Source organism: Aspergillus tanneri (assembly GCF_003426965.1).
Source record: "Aspergillus tanneri strain NIH1004 chromosome Unknown AapTan_5_pilon_pilon_pilon, whole genome shotgun sequence".
Lineage (NCBI taxonomy): Eukaryota > Fungi > Ascomycota > Eurotiomycetes > Eurotiales > Aspergillaceae > Aspergillus > Aspergillus tanneri.
The window spans coordinates 1,879,891-1,906,586 of NW_022984632.1; the positions used below are offsets into that span (position 1 = coordinate 1,879,891).

Here is a 26,696-nt window from a genome sequence, read left to right on the forward strand (position 1 = left end):
CAAACATGTTCTTTGTATCTAGGTGGCTGTCTGGAGTTAACTCTTGCATTTTTAGATTCGCAACAGAATTTCCACAATGGCCTTGATCTTGGCGTTGCCAGCTCTTTGAAAACCATAGCTCATTAGGACCTGTCGACTACACGTTATCGAATCGCAACAACCCCGCATGATTTGAGGTATCCAGCACTCTAGGCGAGTAAAGCAACGATAACCAGTAAATTATGAGGTTACCTGCGTCTTGTCGAACCAAATCCAGTGCTTGTAGAAGTGGGTGCGGAGAATCGAGATGATCGTGAACTACCTTCCCCCGGGTCATTTCTGTTGAACGACGACGTGCCTCTGTAACCATTGCGTCGTCTCCCGAACTCATAGCCAACAGCTGTACCACCCAACGCACCCGTCCAAAATCCTGGCCTCCATCCGCGGGAGATATCTGGATAGCTGTTATATGGAGGCGGAGGGTCGTAATAGGGACCACCTCTGCCGCCGCCGCCGCCACCACCACCACCATTGAACCCACCCCAACCACGACCGAAAGGATCCCCTCGGCCATCACGTCGACCGAAGCACTGGCTCCACAGGATGAAAACAAAAACAGCGACCATAAATCCAAAAAATATCAGGCTTCCCACTACGTTCTGCCATTTGTGACGTGCCGTCGTCTCGGACCAGTTGTCCTCGAGCTCTCGGCCAAATTTCCTCTCTCCCAGGTCGGTCAGGAGCAACCGATACTCCACACCACAGCTCCCTTTCAGAACCCAGCGGTCGTCTGCATTCCGATATCCCTCACATACCACATCCGTTGCACCTAGCTTTAGCTCGGGGGGTAGAGATGCGGTGCAGGTCCACTGGACATCCTCTTCGTCGTAGTCGTAGCCCGCATTGCTGCATCGCATGACATCAATAGGGTACATGTCACAGAGACGCTTTGAAGGCCCCGTACATTGTAACTGGGGGATGGGAGACACGCGACGAGAGGAAGTGAGTCGATTTGCCCGGAGGGTCAGAGTCTGGACTTGAGAGAGTAGAATGGCATTGTTGCCTGAGGGGTTGTTTCGAGGGGATGGGCCATGTGAAAGGGCCGGGGCCGCAAGGAAAATGGCCAGAACGAACCGCAGAATGATGGACGACCTCATCGGTATGATTCAGATCTCCATTGGACCGACATGCTGAGGATATGGTTAGTTGTTCTTTGGTATATATTAGTTACGGAGTTTGGAGTAAGCGATAACGGCACTAGTCCTCATTCGGGTCACCACTCCGCTCTTCTTGACTTCTACTCATTACACCTGAAAAACATCCTGATAGAACACGGACGTGGCGATGGGTTAAGGCCTGAGACTGAGTGGTACAACGGCGGAAAATGGCCTTCCAGCAAAGTGCGATTCCTTACTTTCTTTTTTCCTGCCCTTCGCTCACGGACAACCAGATGAATCTTCGCCCGTTTCGGCTCAGTCCTCGTACGCCAGCAAGATCGGTCCCCTTTCGTTGCATCCCACCGAAGTGACTGACCAGGTGTCCCAGATTATCGTTTACCCAGGGGTTTCTCCTGGGTCAGCTCTCCGTGGTCCTGTTGATTGGAGCCTTCATCAAGTTCTTCATCTTCGGTGAAGCGCCGCCTCCGCCCTCTCGTGGCCTCCGTTCCGCAACGCACCGACGCTCCAATTCGATCTATACCATCGCCTCGAATGATGGGACCTCCGGGACCTCTAGATCCTTAAGAGAAAAGCCGTCGACCTCGAACGTTCTTCGTCCCGTCCCGTCGTCGTCGACCAACACTCGATCCATCCTCCGGAAGACCTACTATGGTTCCATTCCGACCAACCCGCCGACAAAACATGGCCGCCATCGGGTCCACCACTCTTCTCATCAACCTGAATCACTGGATTGGTTCAATGTCCTGATTGCACAAACCATCGCACAATATAGACAAACCGCGTACCTCTTGAAGGATTCACCGACGTCTTCCATTCTCAGCTCGCTCACGGCGGCGTTGAACAATCCGGAAAAGAAGCCTTCCTTCATAGACAATATCACGGTGACGGACATATCCCTTGGAGAGGAATTTCCGATATTTAGTAACTGCCGCATCATTGCGGTTGATGATCCCAACTCCGACGGTGGAAGACTACAGGCATTGATGGACGTGGACTTGAGCGACGATAACCTATCGATTGCCATTGAGACTTCCTTGCTGCTAAACTACCCCAAACCATGCTCTGCAATCCTCCCCGTTGCCCTGTCTATTTCAGTTGTTCGGTTCTCGGGCACGTTATGCATTTCCCTAGTACCAGCGTCGACGCCTCCCCTCCACACGCCGTCACCGTCGCCATCTCCGCCCACTGCGCACGCAGCCGCCCATTCTCCCTCACAACCCCAAAACACCGCGGAGGGTGGCCAACCTGACACGGCCAATAATCCACAAGTGGACCTTAAACCCGGTACTCGGAAGAGCAATGTCGCATTCTCTTTTCTACCGGATTACCGGCTCGACCTTTCCGTGAGGTCTCTGATCGGCTCCCGCAGTAGACTGCAGGATGTGCCCAAGGTGGCACAATTAGTGGAAGCCCGCGTTCATGCGTGGTTTGAAGAACGAGTTGTTGAACCCCGTGTGCAGGTGGTGGGGTTGCCGGACCTTTGGCCTCGGATGGGCCGAACAGGTGTGCGGACTGGTGAGGACTCTGAAACCGGATCCAATGCGGCCCCACGGTCTGCCATGTCCGCCGACGTGGGAAATCCGCTCCGGGACGATGATAGTGACCGAGAACCAGACGGCCTGCGCTACCGTGGACGTCTGGGAATGCGGCCTCCGTTCGACAGTGTCTCCCGGTCCAGTAGCTTCAATGTTGAGACGGGGGGGTTCCGCAGTCATAGTTTGGCTCGAGAGGCCAGCACTGGTGGTATGAGTGACCAATTACAAATGCCAGGTGCTATGCCTGATGCAGCGGCACAGTAGAATATGCTACGCTTTTGATGACTTTTTGAGAATGACTAAAAGTATAGCTTCTATAGATGGTAGTGTCACCAGATACATATCTCAATTGGGTAAACAAACTCTCATAATTTCATGGCCTAAATATATACAAAACATCCGGATCAGCTATGCCGTCCAGAAAAAGAGAAAGGATTAAAAGAGTCGTTCCATAGCCAGTAGATAATTATTCTAGTTTGCGGCGACAGCGGTATTTCCAATCTGTTCCAGATAAGACTTCCGATGTTGGTTCGTATCCACCTCGTCGCTACGGTTCAGGGGAGTCCACTTGGGTTCCTCCTGGAAGAGACGCATCGCCTTAACATACTACAAACGTTAGCGCGACTCTAGGGAGAGCCAAAGATGAGGAACCAATCCAGTCCAACGGAATAACCTAGACAGAAAAAAAGGCGAAAACAAACATACATTATTATCATCCGTCGTAAACCGATGATAAATCCCCGCCGGAAGAATGATCAAATCATCTTTCGCGAGTTTGATGCGGACCCATTCGTCGTGCTGACCACGCACATCGAAGTAACCTTCGCCATCACGAATGTAGCGGATCTCCTCGTCTTCATGCAAATGTTCTGCGAAGAACATTTTCACCTTCGATTCGTATGCTTCGCCCATCGTCTGCGGTGAGACGATCACTTCATCGCGGTTCTTGTAGCCCCGTTCGGCGGCAAGCTCATCAACCGACTCGATGGTGGGACAGTGGCGGTAGAAGACGCCGATGGAGGCAAGATAGGATTCCGAGACGGAGCGGCCGGAATCGTGGGGTTCACGCTGGTCACCCTTTACTCAATTAGTTAGTTATTAATAGAATGAAAGAAAGAAAGGTCTATTATAGGACAGATGAATCGCATCACAGGTATAATATAGTGAAACTTACCGGCTGGTTATCATACCAGTATGCTCTCATGGTGAACTGTCGTCTTGAGAACAGATACAGTATACTAGTCCGTGAGATCCCTAAAACGAATGTGAGAGCCCAGATGAACTGAATAAATAGACGCTGGGTAAGAAAGATCCGAACCCAATGGAGAGCGGGGTGAAAAAACGCCGCCCCGCAATTGGCTGCAGTCGATGGTGCAAGAGTCGAGCCGATTACGTCAGCTGTAGTCACCGTCTTCGGACTTAACCGGCAATTGAAAAGTAACAGGTCACTGCTGTAACTCCGGTGACTTTTGATGATGCTGTGGTTCTTTGGTAACAGTGTTGGCCATTAGATCATATACGGGGAATATCTCTATCATGTAATATAGGGAAAAGGACTCCAATGTCGGTTACTCAAGTCCATCCAACAAAAGTTAACCCTGATAAATCATCCGGCAAATCATCCGATTGCTATGTTCCATTATACATATTTTGTTCAGTATATACATACAGTACAACTTCTAATTAGTAGGACTTCTTGTTACCAGCTCTGGCAATACGCTTCTGCACTTCTTCTTTTGTTAAAATTTTCACTGCATTCCTCGAAAACATGTAGCTCAGTCCCGACCAGATGGTAGTCGCTGCAACAATGTACCTGGATATGTCAGTCGAAGTTATAATAACAGTCAAACAGGGAAAAGACAGAGAGGCAATCAATCGGTTACAAAAAAAAAAAAAAAAAAAAAAAAAAAAAAAAAACAGCCGGGATTCGCTGGTGGTCACCCACCCAACTACTAACCGGCCGGCGTGTGGCTTAAGTACGGCTGAGCGGACGGGAAGCCCTGTTTTCCACACCCTGTGGTCGTATGTGTTTATCTTCTCATCGAACTGGACTACATCGCCCGCTCGTTCTTTTTCCCCATACACAAACAAGGCAAGGGACATACAATGGCTGGGGAACTGAAGGCAATATACTCACTGGAATCCAGTCATTATTTCCTTAAGGTTCAATGCATCTAAAAACGCTTCAGGAACCACCGGCATTGCGATGGCACTTCCAACGAGCAGAAGCTGCAAGGCCGTGTTGACTTTGGAAATCGTCGTGGGCTTCACTTCTGCAGAAGGGAGAGAAAAGTCCCAGTACCGGGCCATGGTCTTGGGCGGAGGGAGAGAGATCCAGCGATAGTAGATCGCAGATAGGGCAAGACCGACATCTCGCCCGAGAATGATGACTGCAAGCCAAACTACGGATCGGTCAGCAAGACTCGAGATTTGATGACAGACACAACGCACGAGGGATAGACCCGTTGACTGCGAGACAAGCCACACCAATGGTCATGAGCAGCTTGTCGGCCATCGGGTCGATAATCGTTCCGACCACTGTTTGGAGGTTATAGCGTCGTGCAATATGACCGTCAACGAGGTCCGTGATGCCAGCATATGCAAAGAGACTTAGCGCGGCCACATGCTGGTTATGGACCAAAAAATACCCTACCATAGGGGCAGCGACCAGACGTGAGAAGGTTAGGATATTGGGGATGGTGTAGATGTTTTCATGGGTACTGGGGAGCGGGATTCGAGAAAGAACTGGAGACTTCTTGGAGTCGGATCCAGCACTGTGTCGAGTCAGTCTGAAAGATTCGAGCCAAATTTATAGGGGATAGACAAGTCACATATCCAAAAGATGCTGTCGTGGAGACGCGATGGAATCAAAAAGGTAGTGACAACCTACTCCGTGGGGTCGGATTGATTTGAATTTTTCCCGGCCATATACAATCTCTTCTGCTGGGAGAACTTTTGCCCCCATGGTGAAGACGTGGTACGAGTCAAGGTTCCCTTTCCCACCGAGCTAATAGCCAGTCAACGACCTTCGTTTGCCCAGTCACCAAGTCGACCGATGGGAGAGAGGGGAAAGAGAGATCCTACCGGCGCTGCAACGACCATAGATTCCCGGCCAACGTAAAGATTGGACTAGAACAAGGCTCCTTCAGTCGAAATCTTTGCGATACCGTCCGCATAACTGGGGCATGTGCAATGGGAGGGGTTCTACATGGTAGAAGAGAGTAGTATTGTCTGGATGCGCGAGCAGGCGCTAGAAGACACAGGCCCACAGCCATTATGGAATTCCAAATTGACAATTGAAAGGGAAACGAGCCACAGAGTTTAACAACAAGAGTGACGGAGAGAAAGGCAAATCAATTGTGAGATCCAGGTGTGAGATCTACTATCACAATATGCAAGCAGTCATCTCATAGACCAATCGCTGCAAAAATATCGGAGACCAGACAACGGTACTACCAGAAACAAATACCGGGTCTTAATTTGGGCCACTCCAACACTGGGAGAATGGGCCAGTAACTGTTCTACCGGAGGCGACAGATCGATGATATCCGAGTACCGGTCAAATTTCAGTTTTGGACACTTCAGTTGGCAAAGGTAGGCAAGAGGGCAGATATCAACTGAGCCACGCAACTGCCATCCACGGAGGAGTGCAATTGAGCCCCACGAGTGGCCGAGGCGACGTGGACGAAGGAACAGATGGATGGAGCTATATAGCCAATCGAGGCTCATGATTTGAGGGAAGGTTGATCGGATAAACACATGATGCGTGGTCATGTGACCAAGTCACATGATAAGTATATCTGCAGGGAGGAAAGAAAAACAAAGATCGACGATTCAGATGTTAGACACAGATATATAGATCGACGGATAAATAGATAGATAGATACTGTGGTTCCTAATTAAAATGATTATACTAACCATCGACTGACCGAATGGTAGATAGTATGTTGTGTAGTAGCTATCTATAGTAGGATCTTTAAAATATACTACAGAGGAGTAAAAGTCTATACACACCCAGTGATCGTCGTGGTGACTCTTCCCCTCACCAGCGACCACGGGAAAAAGAAGAGGAGACAAACCAGACGAATCAAAGCCTGCGATATCTTACGGGGTGGATGATCGCAGCTGACGTTGTTATTCACCAGGTCGACCCATTCCACCTCTCTCATCTGACTCCCAGCGATTCACCCTCACCTGATAAAGGAGGAACATCTGTTCCAGGTCAGTGTCGTCGTCATGGACGACTCTCCATAAATGAGGTAGAAACTGTACATCAAAAACCTCATGCTATGGATGTGTCAACCTCCCCTTCCGACCGCAATATAGGATGTGGCCTTTCTGTGCGTCGTCGCCATGGGTACATCAGATGATAGCGACAGCGCCGAGTCATCATCCACAAGGAAAAGACTCAGCATGGCCATGGTGACGATCGATCATCCGCGGGCAGTTCCTCCAGCGCGAGTGCCAGCAGCTACACCAGCTCCCACAGCTCCCACAGCTCCCACAGCTTCAGCAGCTCCAGAGCCTCCGTCATCCTCCACAAGACCTCGTCCCTCCGCCGGCACCTCCTCGGAGACCACGGACCCCAACCTCGCCAACCCCCGTCTCCTTGTCAACAGAGCCTGTATCTACGAGCGTCGACTCCCCGGAGATGCCTACATAACCGCACATGTACAGCGACTGCAGCATGGGTTCTACTCCAGCCCTGCCATCTCAGACCAGGATGCCGACCACGTTGACTTCCTGGGAATCAGTTTCGTTTTTCATTCGCCCGATACAATGGTGCATCGCTTCAAGGCAGCGACCATCCGCGCTTCCGTCAGCAGCCATCGAGACAGTCCTCCTACCAGGAATTCGTCCCTCTCCCACCCCTCGCAGAAGCCCCGCACCAGAAACCCCCGGTTTCTGATGCACGCGCCACATCTCCTTTATGGCGCCGTGTCGCCTGAAACCTTACAATGGAGTTACAGTCTCTCCGGATCTCTGGGGGTAGCCGACCTCCCGCTGATGGCCAGCCTAACGCCCTCGGGGGGAATAAATGGACGATACCGACGGTACGAGATGATGAGGATCCAAGGCTCAGTGCGGTCATTGAAGAGTCCGCGCGGACGCAAGTTTGATGTCGAAGCCGGCGAGATTGTCTGGTCGCTGGAGGAGAACAATCTGCAGCGGTCAGGGTTGCCACGGGAATTCACTTTCGCGATGTTGATCCAGAAACCGCGCGCGGACAGTCGGGTGCGATTCTCGCTGGAAATCGACCCGGTGCTCCAATGCGGCTGCTGCAGTTATCCCAGCTGGTTGTTGGGTCTTTCCAAGTACCGGCCGGTTCCTCGACGGCCGGTGGACTTTCGAGTCCAGGTGGGCCAGAGGTTTGAACCTATTACTTCGGAGAAGGGATTCAATTTCGCAACCCTGGAGAGCTCCTTCGATGGCTATGTCCGCATGCCGGGGAGGAAGTTCCCTTCTGTTGTAAGTCACCCTGGAGAACAGAGTGTCAAATAGATCCTCACGACGAATGCTAACACTCCTCGAACATAATACAGCTCGCTCCAGACGGAGGAATAGTCCAAGATGACAACGACATCCTCCGCGACGTCACCAGAGATTTCAGCTTAGTCGAGCCGCTTCGAGGTTCAGCCAGACTGCCATTCCCAGTGGAGCCGGGCCAGATGCCATTGACATCTGGAATTCCAGGACAGGTGGAAGTAAACCGGAATGGCGCGCCCATGGTGCCTGGGCTTGACCCGAGATCTTTATCCATTCGAGTCCTGCTGGATGATAACGAAAACTAGCGGTTCACTCCGCGGAAGAGAGCCTTTCCAGCTAGCCAGCCCTCCAACTTTCAATAGTAGACGTTTTATTTCATTAAAGCTGGCAATGAGCCAGTCATGATGACGAAATACACGCAAGCTCAGCTGGGCCAGACATACGTACTCCATAGTGAATCAATTATAGAATCAATCAAGCATGCATGCATGAAATCCCTTACGCAACAGGATGTTATGCTACGCTGTGCTATGCTACGCTACGTAACTACTACGATTACTAGTCAGCTAACTAGTTAGTTAATCTCGTGCACGATTACTTCATCAGATCCATGGCAGTGGGGCCAGAGTGAATCGGCCCACTGTGACATGATCTGCATGGATCTTATTGACCCGGTTTACTACAGAGTATACGGAACTCGTGTCAGTGGGAAATCGACATCAAAGATACTTATCTACAGTAAATTGGTGGGTGGATCTCCGGCTAGTTGGGCGGTACTCGACCCCAACTGGCGATGGTGGGACGACAGGTTGCACGCAATCCTGTCAGAGTGACATCTTCAACGGGAGAAAGAACCGCGGAATGGAAATAATAGTAACCATTTCTAGAAAAAGGGAAAAAAAGTGTACCAGAGCAAATTAAAAATGGATGCTATCATTACGCGTCCGTCACTGTATTTGCAGCCCTTCATAGAAAAACAGCAATACAGGAGTCGCATCATACTACATATGCGTGGTCGGCCTGTCTCAAAAGCATCTTGCGATCCGTAGTGGTATTGCTAGTAATAAGCTAATATAAGACGGAGTGCAATGCTATCACCAGCTCCTCGCTGAGAAACGCAATCAATCGTAACGGAAGAGAGCGGGTAATAGAACGAATGAGATGAAGAACATGATAATAGCTCGTACGCAGTGAGTGGAAAAGAAAAGGCAAAGAAGACAAGGCCACCAAGAGCCTTGTTTCAACTAGGTCACTGGCGGGTGGCATCACCTCCCAGACACCCCTGAACAGGGTCCATGACTTTCTCCCTGAGTAAACATGATCGTAGTACGCAAAAAAAAAAAAAAAAAAAAAGACGCATAAAGAGTAATAATGGTAAAAATCAGATAACCGCCCCAGACCGTGCCACCCAAACCGACCCATTGCTCATAATCACGTTAAATCGACACGCACGAAAAATTGTTCCCATAGAAACGTATGAACTGATGAAAAAAGGACTGCAGAAAAGCATTTCAAACAACATCATACCATCGTTGGGCAAACAGGCAAACGTCAAGTTGGACTCAATAGAAAAAGCCACCAATTTCTCCTCTAAGAGCAGTTTCACCCGGGTAGTCATCCACAGCGAATAAGCATAGTCTATTTCCCAAACTGCCGCCCTTTTGGAGAGAAAACGTAGGAGGGGAAATCGAAATAAGCGAACCGGAAAAAAATAAAAATAAAATAAAATTAAAAAAAGACGATTCAAAAGCGTAGGGTATTTATACTTGTGGTTGAGCTGGAGCAGCCGTTGTCCATGTCGAAACTGGATAATTTGCATGGGCCGCTGGAGTTGTAGCATTCATGTAATACTGAGGCCTGTCATTTCCGCCATAGTAAGGTGTGGGTATGGGGTTTGACTCCCGACGTGGAATGCTGGGATCAAATGCCGACATGCCGCGTTGTTCCAGGGGCGAATGATGAGATGACGCATCCATTTGACTCCCTAAACTAAAGCTTGCGCGCGAATATGTGGCGGGGGTGGCAGGATCCATTGGAGAAGTCGCATCTGTTGCAATGCTGCGCGATGAAATCGAAGAGTTTCGATACGCCGATGGGCTATGTTCCGACTGGGAGCGATTCCGGTCACTCAACGAACTCGGCATAGTCGCACTGAGTGCAGACGGAATGGAGGATGATAAAGAGTTTTGGGCGAGGGAATCAAATCCGGCTCCGTATTGTGATGGGGCCCGAAAGTGAACATAGTCGTCCGGTTTCTGAGGGATCTGAGTCGGTGCCGAAGGAGCGGGCAGATATGGGTTTGGTGCTTGAGCTGCAGGTACCGACCCTGGCATGGAATACCCGGTGATGTTCGCGGACTGTGGAGGATGAGTTGCAGCATAAGGTGCTGCTGCGTGCATGTAGAATTCCGGGTGAGGAGGGTTTGTGAGTGCGTATCCTGGGGGGGCTACCAGCTGAGGACGATACCCATATAGAGCGTGAGACGGATCGTTGGGACTCTCCATAGTCCCCGTTTCCAAATCATCAATCGGAGCCCGGAAGCTTTGTTTCTGCGTAAGCTCTGGACGAGGTCGGATGAAGCGCAATGACTCGACCATCGATGGTGGACTCAAAGCCCCCCGCAACACATCTTCAACGCTGTAATACGAAACAAGATGGTGCGTAACGCCGGAAACAGTCACGCTCATTGTCTTCTTGACCAAGCCCGAATCCTTGAAGCCGTACGAATCCACCAGGGACCCCACTAGCGCTCGCTCCATCTCACTCTGCTGCGATCTTTCCCCAAAAGAGCCTGCCGTAGCTGGCGGAGAATAGCCCGTCCCGTTGCCTTCCTGTCGCGGGTAGGGTTCGCCGGGTCTTGAAGGCACGGGGCGTCGGTTCGCCTTCTTCATTGCTCGCTTCTTTTCCCCCGGTGGAAATGGCTTTTCGAGCTCCCGATACACCAGGAAGTTGCCCAAAATTCGACTGGGGCTCCAGGTCACTCCATCCGTCCACCGTTTGATCCCCGATGAGTTCTCCTCGTAGATAAACACGCTGCCGCTGCGGACCAGATGGCCGCGTTCGCGATCGTGCGGTCGACGGGGCACATGATGAAGAACACCGGTCAAGCAGGCCTCGAACAGGATTAAAGCGTCGTTAGTAGTCGCGACATATCCCATATAAGTCGGCTCCAACACCGTTGTAGTGCCGTTGACCATTGTTTTGTGTTTTTTATTTGTGGGTTTGAACTTAGTTGTAAGGGACCAGAGAGGTAAAATCGATCAAAGTTAAGACCGCTGCTGATCAAGGTTTCGCAACAGCACGGCTACGCTGACACCGGTCCTCAACCTCACCAAAGGAAGAAACCGCAGGAGTATACGCAACAACAGGTAAGGAAGCACAATTGGGATACGATGGTCGCCAGGACGAGAACTTCTTGAGGGGAGAAAAAAAAAAAAAAGGCCAAACGATTCACTCGTAGAAAGGAGAGATGGGGGTAAGAAAAAGGTAGGGAGGGGGAGGCAAATAACCTCACAGGAAAGAGGGAGCCTCCCGGACAAGATCGAAAGGATGACAGGTTGAGGGACCTCACGATGACAGTGAACCGTAGGAAAGGGTCGATGGTGCGAGTTTAAACCCCCCCCCTCGTCAAGAGTCTAAGACTACCTAGTCCTGGGCGACCCGGATCGACAGCAAGCACGGGCCCGTTCTCTCTCAAATGTTCGTGAGACAGGTTGGATGGATCTGGAGAGAGTCGCCTGGGCCTAAGAAAAAGCTGGGTCAAATGGAGCTCTAGTTCCACGGATAGCGATCGGATCAAATGGTTGACTAGACTCCTCAACCACAGGAAAGCTGCGGTGATTCCCAAGCTTTAGTCTTCTTTCGCAGATGAAGTAGAAATTCGCTCTTTGTCTGGCCCTGTAACGAAGAATAAAGTAAATATATAAATATATATATAAATATATATATAATTTTCTGTAAGGCAAAAAAAAAAAAAAAAAAAAAGTGATATAGAAGAAAAAAAATATTCTGGCAAGTTGAAGGCGAATAAGGCAGAGAATCCAGCTCAGCTTACGCTGGGTGAGCTGTTTGGTGCCAGTTTGGGTGTAGGAATGTAAGCCGATTTATCCACTTTTCAGATTGAGGACAGCCACAAGATGCCATACGAGGTGGGAAGAAAGACAGTTGATTAAAGGAATGAAACACGATGGAGGAAAAGGAAAGATATTAAAAACATCAAAAAGAAGAAGGCGAAAAGGGAAAAAAAATTAGAGTAGGTGTAAATAAATTAGGAAGCTTCACATCAACACTGCAGGGTAGGTATCTTTCTAGAGGTAAGGTATTGTAAGCCTTTTATTTTATTATTATTATTTTTTTTAATTCCTTTTCCCTTTTTTTTTTTTCGGGGTGGAAATAATATGGTAGAATAATTGTGGGGGGAAAGGAGGAAAATAATAAGAACAACAAAATAATCCAAAGCCCCTTTCCTGAGGGTGATCGAAATCGAAGACCATATTATTCCTATCTATTTTTTTTTTTGGTCGATTATCCTTATTTGTTTATTAATTTTTTAATTATGATTTCCGAGAAGGAAAAGAGAGACATTAAGCAAAACAAAACAAAAAAAATAGCAGAAGATGAAGGGTAAGGGCAAGTTCCAACTAACTAGACAGAAGAAGCTGGGCAAGGAGCGGGTTGCAGGGAAAGAGACAGACAGACCGAACAAGACAAGGCAAGCCCAAAGCCAGACCGTGAAGAGCGACCGGAGTGAGCGGGGCGACCCAGGGTGGCAGGCCCGAGCAGAGAAGCCCAGCGGCAGAAATGAGAATGCGATGGGATGGGATGGGATGGGATGGGATGGGTGGGTGCAAACTAGTGATTCCAAGGAGCAGGCAAGGCCGCCGGAAGTAAATCGACGGTGGATCTCCATCCATGAGGCCATCGAGGACCCATTAATCATCCATTCCAATGGGAGCTGTTGGTCTGGAGGGCGCTTTTCGGATGATTTCTGGACTGGGAAACGTCACAACTCAGAGCAGGATTATATCATGACGAGAATCCTACTCCCATGGCTGAAATTGACCAAAAAAATATCCGTAAACTTATCTTTTGCACCGACAATAATTGGGTAATGGGCAGAAAAAAGGCATCTCTTGGGGGAAAAAGAAAATAATAGAAGGGGGAAAAAAAAGAGAAACAAGCAATAGAGACATTGGATCAACCTACTGAAGAAATGAAATTGGGAAAAAAAAAGAAAAAAAAAAGCCAGTGGGGATGACAGAAGCAGGTACCCCGTTTCACTTTTTGCTGGGGTGTTTTTCGCTGGTTTTGGGTTTCTGGTAACTATCCAACCTTAGTAAGTACGGTAGTCAATGACGTTCTCTATTTTTGCGCCTTTTTTTTTTAATTTTTTTACATTTTGGTTTCCTCTTTTCTTGACCTTTGAACCACTGGGAATCCCAAGGGAACAATGGAACAACCACTGATTTCAAATGAGTAGGACGTATGTAGTTGTTTTAATTGAGAAAGGAAGGGAAGAGGGGAAGTGGTGGTCTCATCGAAATTTGACCCGAGGTAATCAAATAGGAGAGTGATGTTTGCCAGTCTGGCCTAGATTGAAGAGGAGAAAACTGCCAGGAAGCACTAAGGGATTGCATCCACCCCAGGTGGAAATGATAGCACTCAGGGAGGAAAATAGGCCTGAGAATGGGGACGATGGCGATGGGGCGGGATGATGGAGATGATTATCAGATCAAACTCCAGAGTACTCGATACTCATACATATAGTGCCTCCATCTGGATGGAATATATATCTTCGGGTTTATGATATCTTCCATATGTATGGACACTGGTCCCTAAATCAATAGGTAATAATAGCGTATGTATACTTGTATTATGTATGGAAGTACGCGGATTACTTTAGCTGAAGGACTAGCGGATTCCAGACTCGTGGCAGCCGATGGGGAAGCTATAACATGTATGTAGGTAGAATGGAAAGGTAGGTAGCCAAGGACTTCACTAGTCTACAACCCTAAGCACACAGTAGGATAGGAAGTGAGATATGTAGTACATAGATAGGTACGGAGGGAAAGAATCGTTATTGTCTATGTCCACGGATGCGCAGGGGCACGACAAGGGTGGAGCTTTTCTAGCATGTCCATACAGAAGAATAATAGGAACGGATTGGAATTTTGGTTGGGAAGGGGAACGAGAAGGAGGGGGCTGTGTGAGCCTTGTGAGGGCACTACTGTATTTTGGGGGGGGGAAAGTGAGAAGGGAGGGAGGGGGACAGGACCAGGAGGAAACGCGGGAAGAAGCCAAATGGCAAAATGATAAGTGAATTAATAGATATGATACTCGATCCATTGACTTTTACTCTCCACCTTACATATGGGGGAAGCATATCTGAGCAACCCTAGAAAACTATATCGTTGGATCTCATATCAAAGTATGTTCCTTCTTTCAACGTACGCTGACTCCGTCTACAAGCATTCTGTTACCACCTCCATATTTATCTCCATTCTTAATAATACATATCGATAATGGTTACTATCTCTAACTCGGGGCCACTGTGCCGACTATACGCCACCGACTCGTCCTGCGACAGTATCGCCTCCCAAGGAGCAGCGCTTGGCCTGAACGCCGGCTGATTGAGGGGTTGTCTGCAGGTGGACCCAGCCATCCAACCACGGCTCCGCCCCTGACGAAGAATTGGCGAGATGATGTGCACTGGTCATTGAGTCTCGGACTGCCCCAGTCCACTAGTCCTCCATTTCTCTACGGACGGAGTACGTTGACCAAATCGTCATTGAGCAGGTATGTCATTTGCCATAAGATCTCATACGGTATGTCTCAGAGAACTCCTCTTTGTTAGTGAGAGATATGTTTGAGTGATCCTCTATGACACACTTTCTTTTTCTTGGAATATATGCAAAATACGGAAAGAAAATTTGAATACGCGTTTGTCGGAGGTTCGGGTTTCAAATTCCATATAGACCTACGGAGTATTCTTGCGTCGTATCTCGCGCCAAGCAGCCGAGGACTAAATCGGTCCCAGAAGACTCTGGAAGAAACAGTCATAATGGTAAACTAGAGGAAGACGGGATATTGTACCGCCAGTTTAGATCCTACTTAATTCGTCCGTTCCTCGTTCTCAGGACCTCACCTTGGGAAGTTGGGGAGTTGGGGAGGGGACCCCCAATTCAACAAGTGTCCCAAACCCCAAACAGGCAAACGCGGTCCGAGCCCTACAGCGAGCAAATGAATGACGGTCAAGTCCCCAGCAGCCATAATCATAATCATGAATAGTACTTAGGAAGAATGGGAAAGGGGACGGGAGGGGGATAGCGCGATACTCTCTACCTGGATGAGTAGGCAGGTGACTACACTTAAGATCCAAGAGTAGTCGTCATCACCATCATCTTCATTATTATCGTCAGACCTCTTGGTTAGATATATGGCTTCGTCAGCTTCCAGAAAACCGATGACACATCAAATGGGGGGAAGGGGGGGGGGTCGGTGACGAGTGGACAGCATCACCGACACAGCGGAGTCACAAGGGGGCTGTGCGCGGCCAGCGCTGCATTTCTGGCTTGCGATGATTCCCGCTATCTTTCGTTGATCAGAGTCGCGATGTCTTACACATGCACGGAGTACGACGTACTTATTATGGCACCTTTTTTTTTTTAAAAAAAAAAAAAAATTCCCCTTCGGTGAGTGTGGAATTTCCCCATCTTTCTCTCTCTCTCTCTCTGTCTCTGCGGAGGCTAGTGTAGAGGCCTTTTCCGTGTCCGTGCAGAAGGGATCATTATATGTATATGCCCAAATAAGAAAAAAGATATAACTAAAAGAAAGCTTTTTAACCCTGGCCAAGATATGTACTGATCTCCTGGGTTGAAGAATGGGGAAAAGTATATATGCTTATATAGTAAAAGGGAAAAGAAGGTTATTGTTCCCCGCAATATAAAGGATATAAGTGAAAGTTTCTACTCAATCTAAGGTTTTAGGGTTGGTTTTCCTAAATGCTCTAGGGAACCCCAACTTGTCCAGGGGGGTTACCCTATTTCTGAGCTTATATTGGACGCTCACCCCAAACTTTCGCGGGAGATCCTCCGTAGATCCAGGCTATGGTGATGGGCCAACTTCCTCCAGGTCCCGTCCCCTAGTCGAAGGCCTCCCATCCAGTGGCGAACCTTTCAGCCCCCGGTCAAGGTTTGGAGCCAAGTATGACAGGTTAACCGGCCCTTTCTTAGTAGTGCTACAGTACGGAGTAGTAATCTATACCGAAATCCAGCTCGGTCTGTCGTTCCGGAGAATATCAACTATTTATTTTACTTTTTCTTTTCTTTTTTCTTAAGAAAAATTTCCGTTAAAAAGTCTCTTTCGGTCCGATTGGCAGGTCCCGACAAAGTGGGCGAACAGTAGACGATCTTAGTTGGCGCGTGCCTCTCGATCATTGTTGGGACAGCCCAGTTGGGGAATTAGCAGCTGTCCATCTGTTCAACGGTAGGTTCCAAATTCCATGAGAGGATGATGAGGTTAGATGGGAAGCAAGGGTTGGGTTTGGACTTCAGATCTCGAGGTCGACTCTTGATCACTTTCCTGCAAGGCTTATGTCAGTCGGGTAAACAAAGCAAAAGAACCGCATGGATATTCTCTCTAATTGAATTGACCGTGAGATTCTGGAAGGCTTACTTGCTGAATCAATCACCCGCCAGGTGACCCCGTTCAAAGCATGCGGTGGAGCACGCAGAATTCCCAATGTGGCCTCAGGTTGTCCGTGACTCGAGCCTCCTTCGTATTTGACAATGTCGTACGGGAGTTACCGAATGACTACCCACACTATCTACTACTGTGTTCTCCATACCTACGCCACGGAATAGCAGTAAGGCGTTGTCAATTATATTGCATGCAGCTGCAAAACCAGGGTGTAGAAGCATATTCTGCTGGTCAATTGAGAATGGCATATGCAGTGTTGCTACAGGGATTAACCCTCAAGGTTCTCTCCCACAACCCAAGGATCTGCACTCGCGAGAGAACTTTACGAAACTTGAAGAGGGGATGATTTATGCTTGAGATTGTATCAACACTGCGGAGACGGGGGATTTTCTGAGGCACTTCAGATTGTGTATCACTAGATGTACTCCGTACCTAGAATTATTCTTGCCTCCTTTTAGTGAAAACAGCATACTGATACGTACACTAAGCTTCATGGAATAGGATGTAATCCGTGCCTTACTCCGTGTTCCATACGCCTTAACCGCGTTGGATTGTGCTTTGTGCTGGCAACCGACCATTCAGTAAGCGAAGGGTGACTTCCTCGGAGGGCAGTTGACCACGAATACTCTACAGAGAGGAACAGATGAAGCGGAATCTATCTATCCACAGCCAGGACTTGGAGCATTTTCCAAATCTGGTGAGAAAAGACGATCTCGTAGCGATATCTGCCACTGTGCACCTGCTGGTTAATTAGTAGCTTAATTTCTAGACCATCGACGGCAGTACCCAGAAATGGTTTTCTTGGCTGGACCGTTGTGTGCGCTTCACGTCTACCGTGCTACGTGATGCCTTCTTGGTGATGGTATATGCTACACTGACATACGGCGTAAGTCTCCGTGGAGGAAATACGTTGTTGAATTGAAACTCCGTTTGCCCTAACTCCCTCCTTTTTTTAATTTGGAGGGTCGTCGTGATTTGTTCAACCTCGCAAATGGAGTGGCACTATGGATGGTGAACCATATACTTGGGCCAGGACGAGAGGTGAGAGGGTAGCACTAAGACACTAGTTAATAGAACTAAGAGCTGATTTCCCTCCAACTGGTTTTTTTTTTTTTTTTTTTTATTATTATTATTATTTTATTGTATTTTGCGTTGGTGGGGGGAGTGAGTGTGCATCCCTTCAGGCGACACTGGCAGGCAGGCGCCATGTGGATTATGATTGGGGGTTGACCCAGGATCAACCTGGATGAAATGGAGGGGCAACCAAGATTAGTAAGGCCAGGCAGCTGCTTAAGTGAGATGGGTAGGTTGGCAGCTAGCTAACAAAAAAAAAAAAAAAAAAAAATAGAAAGGTGGCGCGGTCGTAGCATCTCTCCCACATCAGGAGAAATTCCGTAGGAATTGACAGGGTCAAGTTTGATCTAACTCGATGATCATCTCGCGCACCAAGAATGTTAGGTTGTACCAAGAAGGCTAGAACGGGGCGACGTAACTGAAGCAGACACGAGTTCCTTTGGTGGCGCTAGTATGGACTAGTACTAGTCCGTACTACTGTACAGTCGATCATCGTAATTAAAAAAGAGCGCTGTAAATCAGTCAAACACCATCATCAGTAGGCCAATTAATAGGAGGGAAATAGTTAATAAAGAGAGTAATCAGACGCAGGCGGCTCAATTAGCAATATATCAAGTACAACAGAATGAGCATCAATGACATTATGAGGGGAAAAAAAAATGAGATAAAAGAGGGCTATGACCTCGTCATTAGGAATAAGGAATCAGTCCATGCAGGGTACCATGCATCATACAGGTCTTTTCTGCAGTCCCAACGCAAGTGGCTTATTGTGGTAATCCTAGATGAGCAACGAACTAAAGAGTACCTACCTAGACACTGGTACGGAGCACCTACTCTGCATAGAGTAGAGAAACGCAATATTGGTATTTCTTTGGTCTCTCTTTAGGAAAAAGGCCCTTATTTGCATCATGTACGGTTAACATATCATTAGAGCAGTCATCGCAAATCTACGTTTGATAGGGGTGGATATGAGATGTTGCTCATTTCAGACACTGCCCATGCTCCGAAAGGGGCGGCGGATGGCCACGCATTTTCTCAGGCGCCATGGCATGCACTGGACCTTCTTGCGGGAACCGATCATGATAGGTTCCCAAGGATGCTAGTATGCGCGTACTAGTCCTGTATACCGCGCCACAAGCTCGTGTAGTGATATGATTTGGTCATGGCCCCCAAACCCAAAGGAGTCTCAAACCTGGGGGATAGCCCAAATAAAGAAATATGTGGACTGTAAGTGGCTGAAGTTATGAACTACTTACAAATGATTCAAAAGATTTAATAAGCCAGTGGACAAATGAGACTATCCTGTGGCATCTATATACCGACTGAGCGCATTTTGTGATTGGCCCACTACCTCCGATCATGATTATCCAATTCCGATTCAGGTAAAATTCAAGCCCGAGGCGCGACATAGGATAGAGACGGGATCCGAGGTCCTAGTCCGCCCGAAAATCGGGAGGGGAAGAGCAAGGCGATACGGAGTGAACGCGAATCGAAAGAGTGGATGGAGCCAGGCTGAGATGACGACGATTTTCCATGAAGGCAGAAAGCGAATCAGGGACACATTCATGTTAATCATGCCCCTCCCATCTCCAATTCCAGTGATCGGTGGAGGACGCCCAGATTATGGGACCTAAATCCAACGAGGATCCACTGATGGCAATAGTTCCGGTTAGTGCATGAATTAAGCATCTATGCTTCGTTGATGCGGAGAAAAAGACCAATGGGTAAGACTAGTCATGGCCTCTTTGGAGATAGCTCTCTGTAGATAAAACGCCCATGAAACGGGCGATGGATCTCTCGCAACGCCTTCTCAGTTTGTGATAGAAGACAAGGATATGAAGGAGATAAAAATAAACTGACAAAATTATTCATATTCCTTGCAAACTTCTAATTCATGTCTGTGTTGGATTCGAGATGTGACTATGTATGTACAGGTCTATGTATGTACATACATACCGTACAGAGTCACACGCACTCTGTAGTACTGACACACTGAAACAACTCCCATCAAGAATATACATGCTTGACGCAAGGTAACAACTCAAGATAAGAAAATGATTGAATTGTAATCGAAGTCGATGCTGTCAACTGGGATAATACCTAATGATCATAGTGACTAGTCATAAAACTACTACTCCAAATGACCTGTCTGAATTTTCCCGTTGAGCAGTAATCGCACCCTTGATGGACAAATAATTGAAGTTAAGGAAAACGGGGAAAAAAAAAAAAAAAAGAAGAAGAAGGAGAAAGAAAGAAGGCTGTTTCATCACCCTGCAAGAAATGAAAAACTTATGCAACATCCTCATGTGAATAGGGAAAAATAGCGCTGTCTGTGTAACACAACAAAATGTGTACTATTTATTATTCCACAGGAGATCCCGCGATGGCCGGAGATCTACTTTCTCCTCACCTATAGTGTACTGTACCCCGTGCATAACAGGACCGACAGATAGATCCTTCGATACCTAACCAACTGTATCATGCAGCTGAAATGGAGGATACCTGCCTTTCTCAGCCTCCTAAACCCACCCATTCCACTAGGTAATGCCAACCCGATGGCGACAAGCCATGTGGTTCAGCATGACTATCTATTGACCGCTAATCTGGCAAGATGCTTGGCTTTGCCCCTTGGGGTCGCGTATCTAATTATAATTAGTTTACTAGGGAGTAGACTAATATAACTAATCATCTTAATAGGTTACTAATACTGAATGGTGGCTTTGAATAATGCATGGTTGATCGCACTCATGAAATCGCCTTACTCGGTTCTTCCTAGTGCTGGGCAATTTTGCCTAGGCCTGTTGCCATCAGTAGCCGAATTGCGTGTTCCCCCCTTCCCTTTCCTTTTGCTCTCTCTTGGTCTCCAACCAACGGTTTTGCCTCATTCCGGTCTGGATTCGGTAACCCGGGAGTATGGCTTTGCCATCTTGCAGCGATATTCTTCATCTGTACCCCTATTTTGGTGTTCATACCCTTGTCTAGGTTGAATCTTGTCAGCTTCTAGATTTTTTCCAATCCTAGTATCCGATGGCTAGACACTGAAGCAAAAAAAAAAAAAAAGTTCCTCCCCCTTACGTGTTAGGCTCTTTTTTTTCTTTTTCTCTTTTATCTTCTTGGTCCACCACCTTTTGTTGAGGATATCAGTTTTTAGTGGATTCAGTATATCAGCTGTTAAGACGACTTATGCCACCCCCACTCTTTCGAATATCCACAACCCTTAGTATAAAATTAACTTGCTAACGGTCTGTTAGACTTTTTGAGGGAAAGCCGTCGGTCTTTAATTTTGTAAAGTTTAATTAATAATAGTAGACATCTACACTTTGTAAGAATAGCCAAATGGAAAGGGACCTAAAACAAAAAAAAAAAAAAAAAAAAAAAAAAAAAAAAAAAAAATTAAACATACATAGAAAAAAAAGGAACAAAACCGCCGTCCCCCACAGACTGACAGGGATTCGTTTCACACTATTAGAAAACGTGGCTCTGCTGGCTGCGCGTGTCTCAACAGGATGACTTTTGCGGAAATTTCTTCTTCTCACATCGCGTCGTCATCAATGTCTCTCTCACGACTATCAGACTATCTCGGTCGTATCTAAAATATCAACGTGCTCCGTACGAAGTACTGTAGTCTATTAGCTACCTGGTAGGGTCTATCCATTTCATCTAATGTCAGGCCTATCTTGGCGTCCCCGATGGTCTCCACGCCGACTCGGGAGACACGGAGGATTCACTTCCAGAGCATGTTAATATTATGGCATAACCGATCTACCCGACACCAGTTACACATCTGGGCCGGAATGATCTTCAACATCGGAATGGTCCCTCGAGACTGATTTAGAAGTAATAGCAGATACTCCGTATCTCCCACTATGATAGGCATAGGTTCAGCGACACTAAAGATAGAGGCGTTTCTTTTCTTTTCTTTTTTTTTTTTCTTTTTAATGCTGGTGGAAGAGTCGGAACTTGGCCGGTAAGACCAGATACTACATACTACTTACTCCTACGCTCCGTAGGAGTACGGTAGGTGCAGGTGTCTCCTTGTGCCTGACTGTCTACTTCGTAGTACGGAGTAGTACGGAATACGTAGTCGGCCTGGTATAAATCAACCAGCCTTTATGGGACGCGGATCTGCACTGCCGCTGCGTTATGATGACATGGTAATGCAGCCAAGTGGGCCTGGGCGATGGCAATTGCTACACGGAATGTCGCTGTTCAGTTCAGTCACTTGAGAACTTGAGACGTGGATGTTTAGAACTCCTGCAGTATACGGAGCACTCCGTACGGTCTGTTAAATTCTCCTTGGGTATAGTTGGGTAACCATGGTCTAATATTTGCGGCGAGAAATATGTGGAAATCAGTTCCGAAACGTACCGTTTTGGATATCGGTATAAGCGACAGTAGTGCTGTCGGGCATTGGTTGTTTTTACCTCTGTTTATAAGGTAAAAAAAATAAATAAAAATCAACAAATAATTCTGAGCCCGATCAGATCGTAGCTGTCTAGAATAAGGGCCATTCAAAGTCATGTACATGTACGCGCTAACAGATCCTCCTAAATTTTGTGCATTAAAAATGGTGCTGGGTATGACAAGACAAAGACAGCGTGCAGCGAAGCTCTGAGATTCTAGGCATTCACAGTATCTTAGTATCATCTATATCATTAATTGTCTACTACCTAGGTAGCATTTAGATTTGTATTGTTTTACGTATTGTTGCAAAACGGCCGTTGTAAATAAAAATAGCCTTATCTAGAACTAGCATGGAAGATATAGTTTGCATAAACAGATCGTGTCCAATACTTCGTTGGTATCTAATACTAATCATGTGGACATGATAAAGTACGCCTCTCATTCTTGCATTATACAAAAATAAAAATATTGAGAGAGAGAGAAGAAATACAGTAGGTATATATCAACCCCACAAAATTAACTGTTGAATGGCTGCTCATACATCTCCGGCCACATAGCAAATGGATCGAAAACCTCCGCCATTAGAGCATCTTGGAAGAAATTTTCGTGGGTTTCTTCAACAGTCCATGTCAGAGAATCCCACTGCCAGTCTCTCGGTGTCTGTGAAGAACCCATGGTAGAAGGATTCGTGTTGAAAACCTGTTGTCCACGTTGAGAGTTGGACTGCTCGCCCGCCCTATGTGTTTCTGGCTCTGCTTGTTTTCGGGAAAGAGTGTTGGCTCCGGATACATCTGCTGGACGGACGTTGCGTCGGACGTGTACTTTTCCAAGGAGCGGGACCTTCAATACCAAGTCCTGGAATCTAGGAGTGTTATCTTGCTGGAGCAGCTTATGTAGGGAATTGATGGTGGTGACACAGTTTTCGGTGAAACCAGCGCTTGTGAGGTCGTTAGACCGCCTGGTCATAATTTCAGTCACTTGTTTGACTATACTGTCAGTCTTAGCCTTATTCACATAAGTATTGAATCGATTTGTAGGCGAAGAGCTATACGTTATGAGAAGCAGAACGACAGTCGCAATGAAAACCAGCAAATCGACGGGTCGAGTCATGAAGATCCCTGGCGGAAGAGTTCCACGAAGAAATTGATAAAGCTCTGTCACGGACTCACATGCATCCATACAAGCCAAGCGGCTGTAGAAACACTCCTCGCCTAAGTCGTGTTTCATGACGAAGGGCAAATGAGCTCTCACCATGATACTGTTGTGTATAAATTGCACTATATGGTCTGGTTTTATTCGATCCCTTTCGGAGGTCCACCAGGACTTTGGTGTCTGGGACATCAGCGCTTTGAGCTCACCAATGAGCCCGAACGTAGAAGAGTAGAACTCAGGTTTTGATTCCGGTGTCATGTTGAGATCCTCCAAGTGTTGAATCTTCGCAACGATGTCTGTCAATTTGCTCAGATACACGCGAGGTTGGACGACTCCCTCGACTACGAGCGCCTGCGTCTTGTCTTGTGGATATCGTCGAGTTTCCGGGGGAAGATTGATGATCATTCCAAGCAATCCGTTTGCAGCAGTCAACGATTCCCACAACTGGGCTTTGTGAAGTTGTGTTTCGTAGCTTTCTGCTCCAGCAGTCCGACTTGTTTGTGTGGATTGCCATGCCTTATGCAGCCCCATGACCTCTGCAATTGCGATAGTATGTCGCAGTCGCACCCATACCTTCTGAAAGTTCCCTTGACTGATTTGACTAGCACTTTGTCGGTAACTTGTTAGGACAGAAGGGACTAAGAAACACTCACAGTCGACAGAAGTGCATGGCCATCCCAAGCCCAGGAATGGTACCCACCAACCTGTCATGAGACATGATGTTGTTTTCTACAGCATTAGAAACAGCCCGACAGAACTTGGACCATTCCTGAGATCTTCTGTGCTGGACATGAGGACTGATGTCCTCTTGTGGGCTCTGTTGGCCCGTAAGAGCGACAGTGAGTAGCCATGTAGCAAGGCTTATGGCATCTACATCAGGACTGCACATTTCATCAAACCTTTCAAAGAGTTCCTGCTGGCATGTGGCGGCCCCGGGCTGCGGAAACAGGTTGTGCAAGATAGGAAGCCACTCGGACGCGGATCTTACAATTCCTAAAACTTCATCTTTGGGTGGTATCAACTTCTGCAGCGCCTGTCTCGCTAGGTTGAAGAGATGGGTAGGAACCTTTACCCTGCGATCCTGAGGCTGATCCAGTTGCCGATGCGCATCCACGCTCAGCCAGTCATTTTGAAACAGAGACCGTATATGCGCCGGCTGGTGTGAGGCGTCTATATCTGAGCCACTGGAGTCATCACCGAGGTCGTCCGATTCTAAACCCCGCCCTGCAGTTGATCCGGAGGTTTGAGCAGGTTGATTCCCGAATTTCGCTTCAACATCATGAATAAATTTGGTTAGATTGGCGACCTTTGATTCGAGCTGGGATATGCGATACCGCGATGGAAGTCGCTGGGGCTGTTGGAGACTGTATGTCTGGGCAACACACGCTGAGCCTCGTTCTTCGCAGCGTCGACAAGTCGGCGTCTCCTCGGACGTCCGAATGCACCGAACCTTACGTCGTCTGCCTGTTGTAGGAGAGAATCAGACTGGCTTTGGTATAGTTTCGGCCCTCTAGAGGTCCATTCACCTACACTCGGTGCAGCTTTTCGTCCCTTTCCGAACCTTCTGCTGGCTCTGCCTGCCCAACATGGCTAGAGAGTGTAACCATAGGCATTTACCCTGGCAAATCGGTCAGTGGGAGAAGAGGAAATATGAGCTCTGCGTGGCGAGGTGTAAGACGGTGATGTCAGCGCGGACGAATCTCGGGCCGCGGACGAAAAGATGTCCGCTGTCGATCGCCTCATCCATTCTACATCAATCCTTCACTATTTCATTCGCAGCCACTGTCACAGTTTCCTCCATTATTCACTCCAATGAAGACTCGCATTGAATCCCTGGGGCTTACTTTTAGTGTCCCTTACCCACCATTTGTCCATGGACGTATAAATGGACATATAAGCTGTCGTCCTGCCGTCATCACCTCGACCAGCACTTGCGAGCAAACATTTCCATGAAGGGGCAAGAGGCTCAACAATGATTCCTTTTTTTCAGACACGCTCAGGGGGGCCGTATGCTTCTACCGTCGCCAGTCTAGGAGAACTGCCGACGATCATCCCTGATATTCCCATCTGCACCGTGTTCATAGCCCTTTACATCGGCTTTGCTGCCACTAATATGACCATATTGCAGAAGAACCGCCGCAGGAACCGCAAGTTCATATTATCAGGGGTGATTTTTGGTTTCTGCATGGCTCGAATAGTCACTCTCGTTCTCCGCATCGCCTGGGCAAACCGACAGCACAATGTTCGACTTGCAATCGCAGCAGGGATCTTCGTGAATATGGGTATTCTCTTGATCTACATTATCAACTTCATTCTCGCACAACGTATTCTACGGGCCAAGCAGCCACGCATCGGGTGGAATCCAGTCTACGGGACCGCGTGCAAGATTCTGTACTTCTCCATAGTCGCTGCGCTGGTTATGATGATTACGTCCATAGTGATATCGTTTTATACGCTGAATCTTCACACCCGGGCAATCTGTCGAGATATTCAACTCGCCGCACTCACCTATCTCCTCGTCTTCTCCTGCCTCCCGCTGCTGCACATCCTCGCGGTGGAGCTGTTACCGAGCTCAACGGACGAGGAGACCTTTGGGGAGGGGAGCATGGTCGTGAAGGAGATCATAGTCACCGTGTCGACGTGTCTGTGCGTGTTCGCCGCTGGATTTAAGGCCGGAGCAAACTGGAGTCCTCCTCGTCCCATAACCAGCCCGCCCTGGTATGTTTCCAAGGCATGTTTCTACGTTATCGTCTTTGCATTCGAGATCCTCATTCTTTGTCTTTTGACATTCGGTCGGATCGACAAGCGGTTTTTTATTCCAAACGGCTGTAGTCGTCCGGGCGACTACTCGCGACCTCGACAGACGAATGACGGGAGTGAAACGGATGAATCTGTGTACCTTCGTCGTTTAAAGGTTTAAGTTCTGACCGGTACTCTACTGGTGGCTCTTTTGACATTCATTATAATGCATTAGACTATCAACTTTTTGTGTTATATCTACACAATGAAAACACCACTATAATTTGAATGTTCGGACGTTGTGGAGCAGACATAGCTGCAGTGTAACCTCTCAAAGAGCCTCGTAAGTAGGCGTCAATTACAAGTTACGGTATGTAGATATAAAATAAGGAACAGTATATATTCCATTCCTTCAGCTATATGGGATAGATAGGGGATCGGAATTATAAAT

The 26,696-nt window shown here is 47.7% G+C and overlaps 9 protein-coding genes across 9 annotated transcripts; 4 read left to right on the forward strand and 5 right to left on the reverse strand.

The window, feature by feature from the left end:
- Positions 1-51: 51 nt before the first annotated feature.
- On the reverse strand, positions 52-1,136 carry ATNIH1004_010027 (DUF1183 domain protein; the record flags this gene model as incomplete). Its single annotated transcript, XM_033574604.1, has 3 exons — positions 52-136; positions 232-379; positions 557-1,136. 3 exons carry the CDS (start codon positions 1,134-1,136, stop codon positions 52-54), a joined length of 813 nt encoding a protein of 270 aa, XP_033422622.1.
- Positions 1,137-1,363: 227 nt separating this feature from the next.
- mmm1 (ERMES complex subunit MMM1) lies at positions 1,364-2,956 on the forward strand (the record flags this gene model as incomplete). Its single annotated transcript, XM_033574605.1, has 3 exons — positions 1,364-1,379; positions 1,430-1,460; positions 1,525-2,956. 3 exons carry the CDS (start codon positions 1,364-1,366, stop codon positions 2,954-2,956), a joined length of 1,479 nt encoding a protein of 492 aa, XP_033422623.1.
- A 207-nt stretch (positions 2,957-3,163) lies between these two features.
- On the reverse strand, positions 3,164-3,896 carry ADI1 (acireductone dioxygenase (Ni2+-requiring); the record flags this gene model as incomplete). Its single annotated transcript, XM_033574606.1, has 3 exons — positions 3,164-3,298; positions 3,398-3,769; positions 3,867-3,896. 3 exons carry the CDS (start codon positions 3,894-3,896, stop codon positions 3,164-3,166), a joined length of 537 nt encoding a protein of 178 aa, XP_033422624.1.
- Positions 3,897-4,825: 929 nt separating this feature from the next.
- ATNIH1004_010030 (cardiolipin synthase) lies at positions 4,826-6,421 on the reverse strand (the record flags this gene model as incomplete). Its single annotated transcript, XM_033574607.1, has 3 exons — positions 4,826-5,094; positions 5,144-5,466; positions 6,162-6,421. The coding sequence occupies 3 exons, from the start codon at positions 6,419-6,421 to the stop codon at positions 4,826-4,828; spliced, it is 852 nt and encodes a 283-aa protein (XP_033422625.1).
- Positions 6,422-7,045: 624 nt separating this feature from the next.
- Positions 7,046-8,484, forward strand: ATNIH1004_010031 (uncharacterized protein; the record flags this gene model as incomplete). The annotated part of the gene is made up of 2 exons (XM_033574608.1): positions 7,046-8,161; positions 8,236-8,484. 2 exons carry the CDS (start codon positions 7,046-7,048, stop codon positions 8,482-8,484), a joined length of 1,365 nt encoding a protein of 454 aa, XP_033422626.1.
- A 1,455-nt stretch (positions 8,485-9,939) lies between these two features.
- Positions 9,940-11,376, reverse strand: ATNIH1004_010032 (camp independent regulatory protein; the record flags this gene model as incomplete). The annotated part of the gene is made up of 1 exon (XM_033574609.1): positions 9,940-11,376. One exon carries the CDS (start codon positions 11,374-11,376, stop codon positions 9,940-9,942), a length of 1,437 nt encoding a protein of 478 aa, XP_033422627.1.
- Positions 11,377-12,795: 1,419 nt separating this feature from the next.
- ATNIH1004_010033 (uncharacterized protein) lies at positions 12,796-13,290 on the forward strand (the record flags this gene model as incomplete). Its single annotated transcript, XM_033574610.1, has 1 exon — positions 12,796-13,290. One exon carries the CDS (start codon positions 12,796-12,798, stop codon positions 13,288-13,290), a length of 495 nt encoding a protein of 164 aa, XP_033422628.1.
- A 9,580-nt stretch (positions 13,291-22,870) lies between these two features.
- Positions 22,871-25,094, reverse strand: ATNIH1004_010034 (transcription factor domain-containing protein; the record flags this gene model as incomplete). The annotated part of the gene is made up of 3 exons (XM_033574611.1): positions 22,871-24,107; positions 24,160-24,970; positions 25,037-25,094. The coding sequence occupies 3 exons, from the start codon at positions 25,092-25,094 to the stop codon at positions 22,871-22,873; spliced, it is 2,106 nt and encodes a 701-aa protein (XP_033422629.1).
- Positions 25,095-25,478: 384 nt separating this feature from the next.
- ATNIH1004_010035 (uncharacterized protein) lies at positions 25,479-26,426 on the forward strand (the record flags this gene model as incomplete). The annotated part of the gene is made up of 1 exon (XM_033574612.1): positions 25,479-26,426. The coding sequence occupies one exon, from the start codon at positions 25,479-25,481 to the stop codon at positions 26,424-26,426; it is 948 nt and encodes a 315-aa protein (XP_033422630.1).
- Between the last annotated feature and the right edge of the window lie 270 nt (positions 26,427-26,696).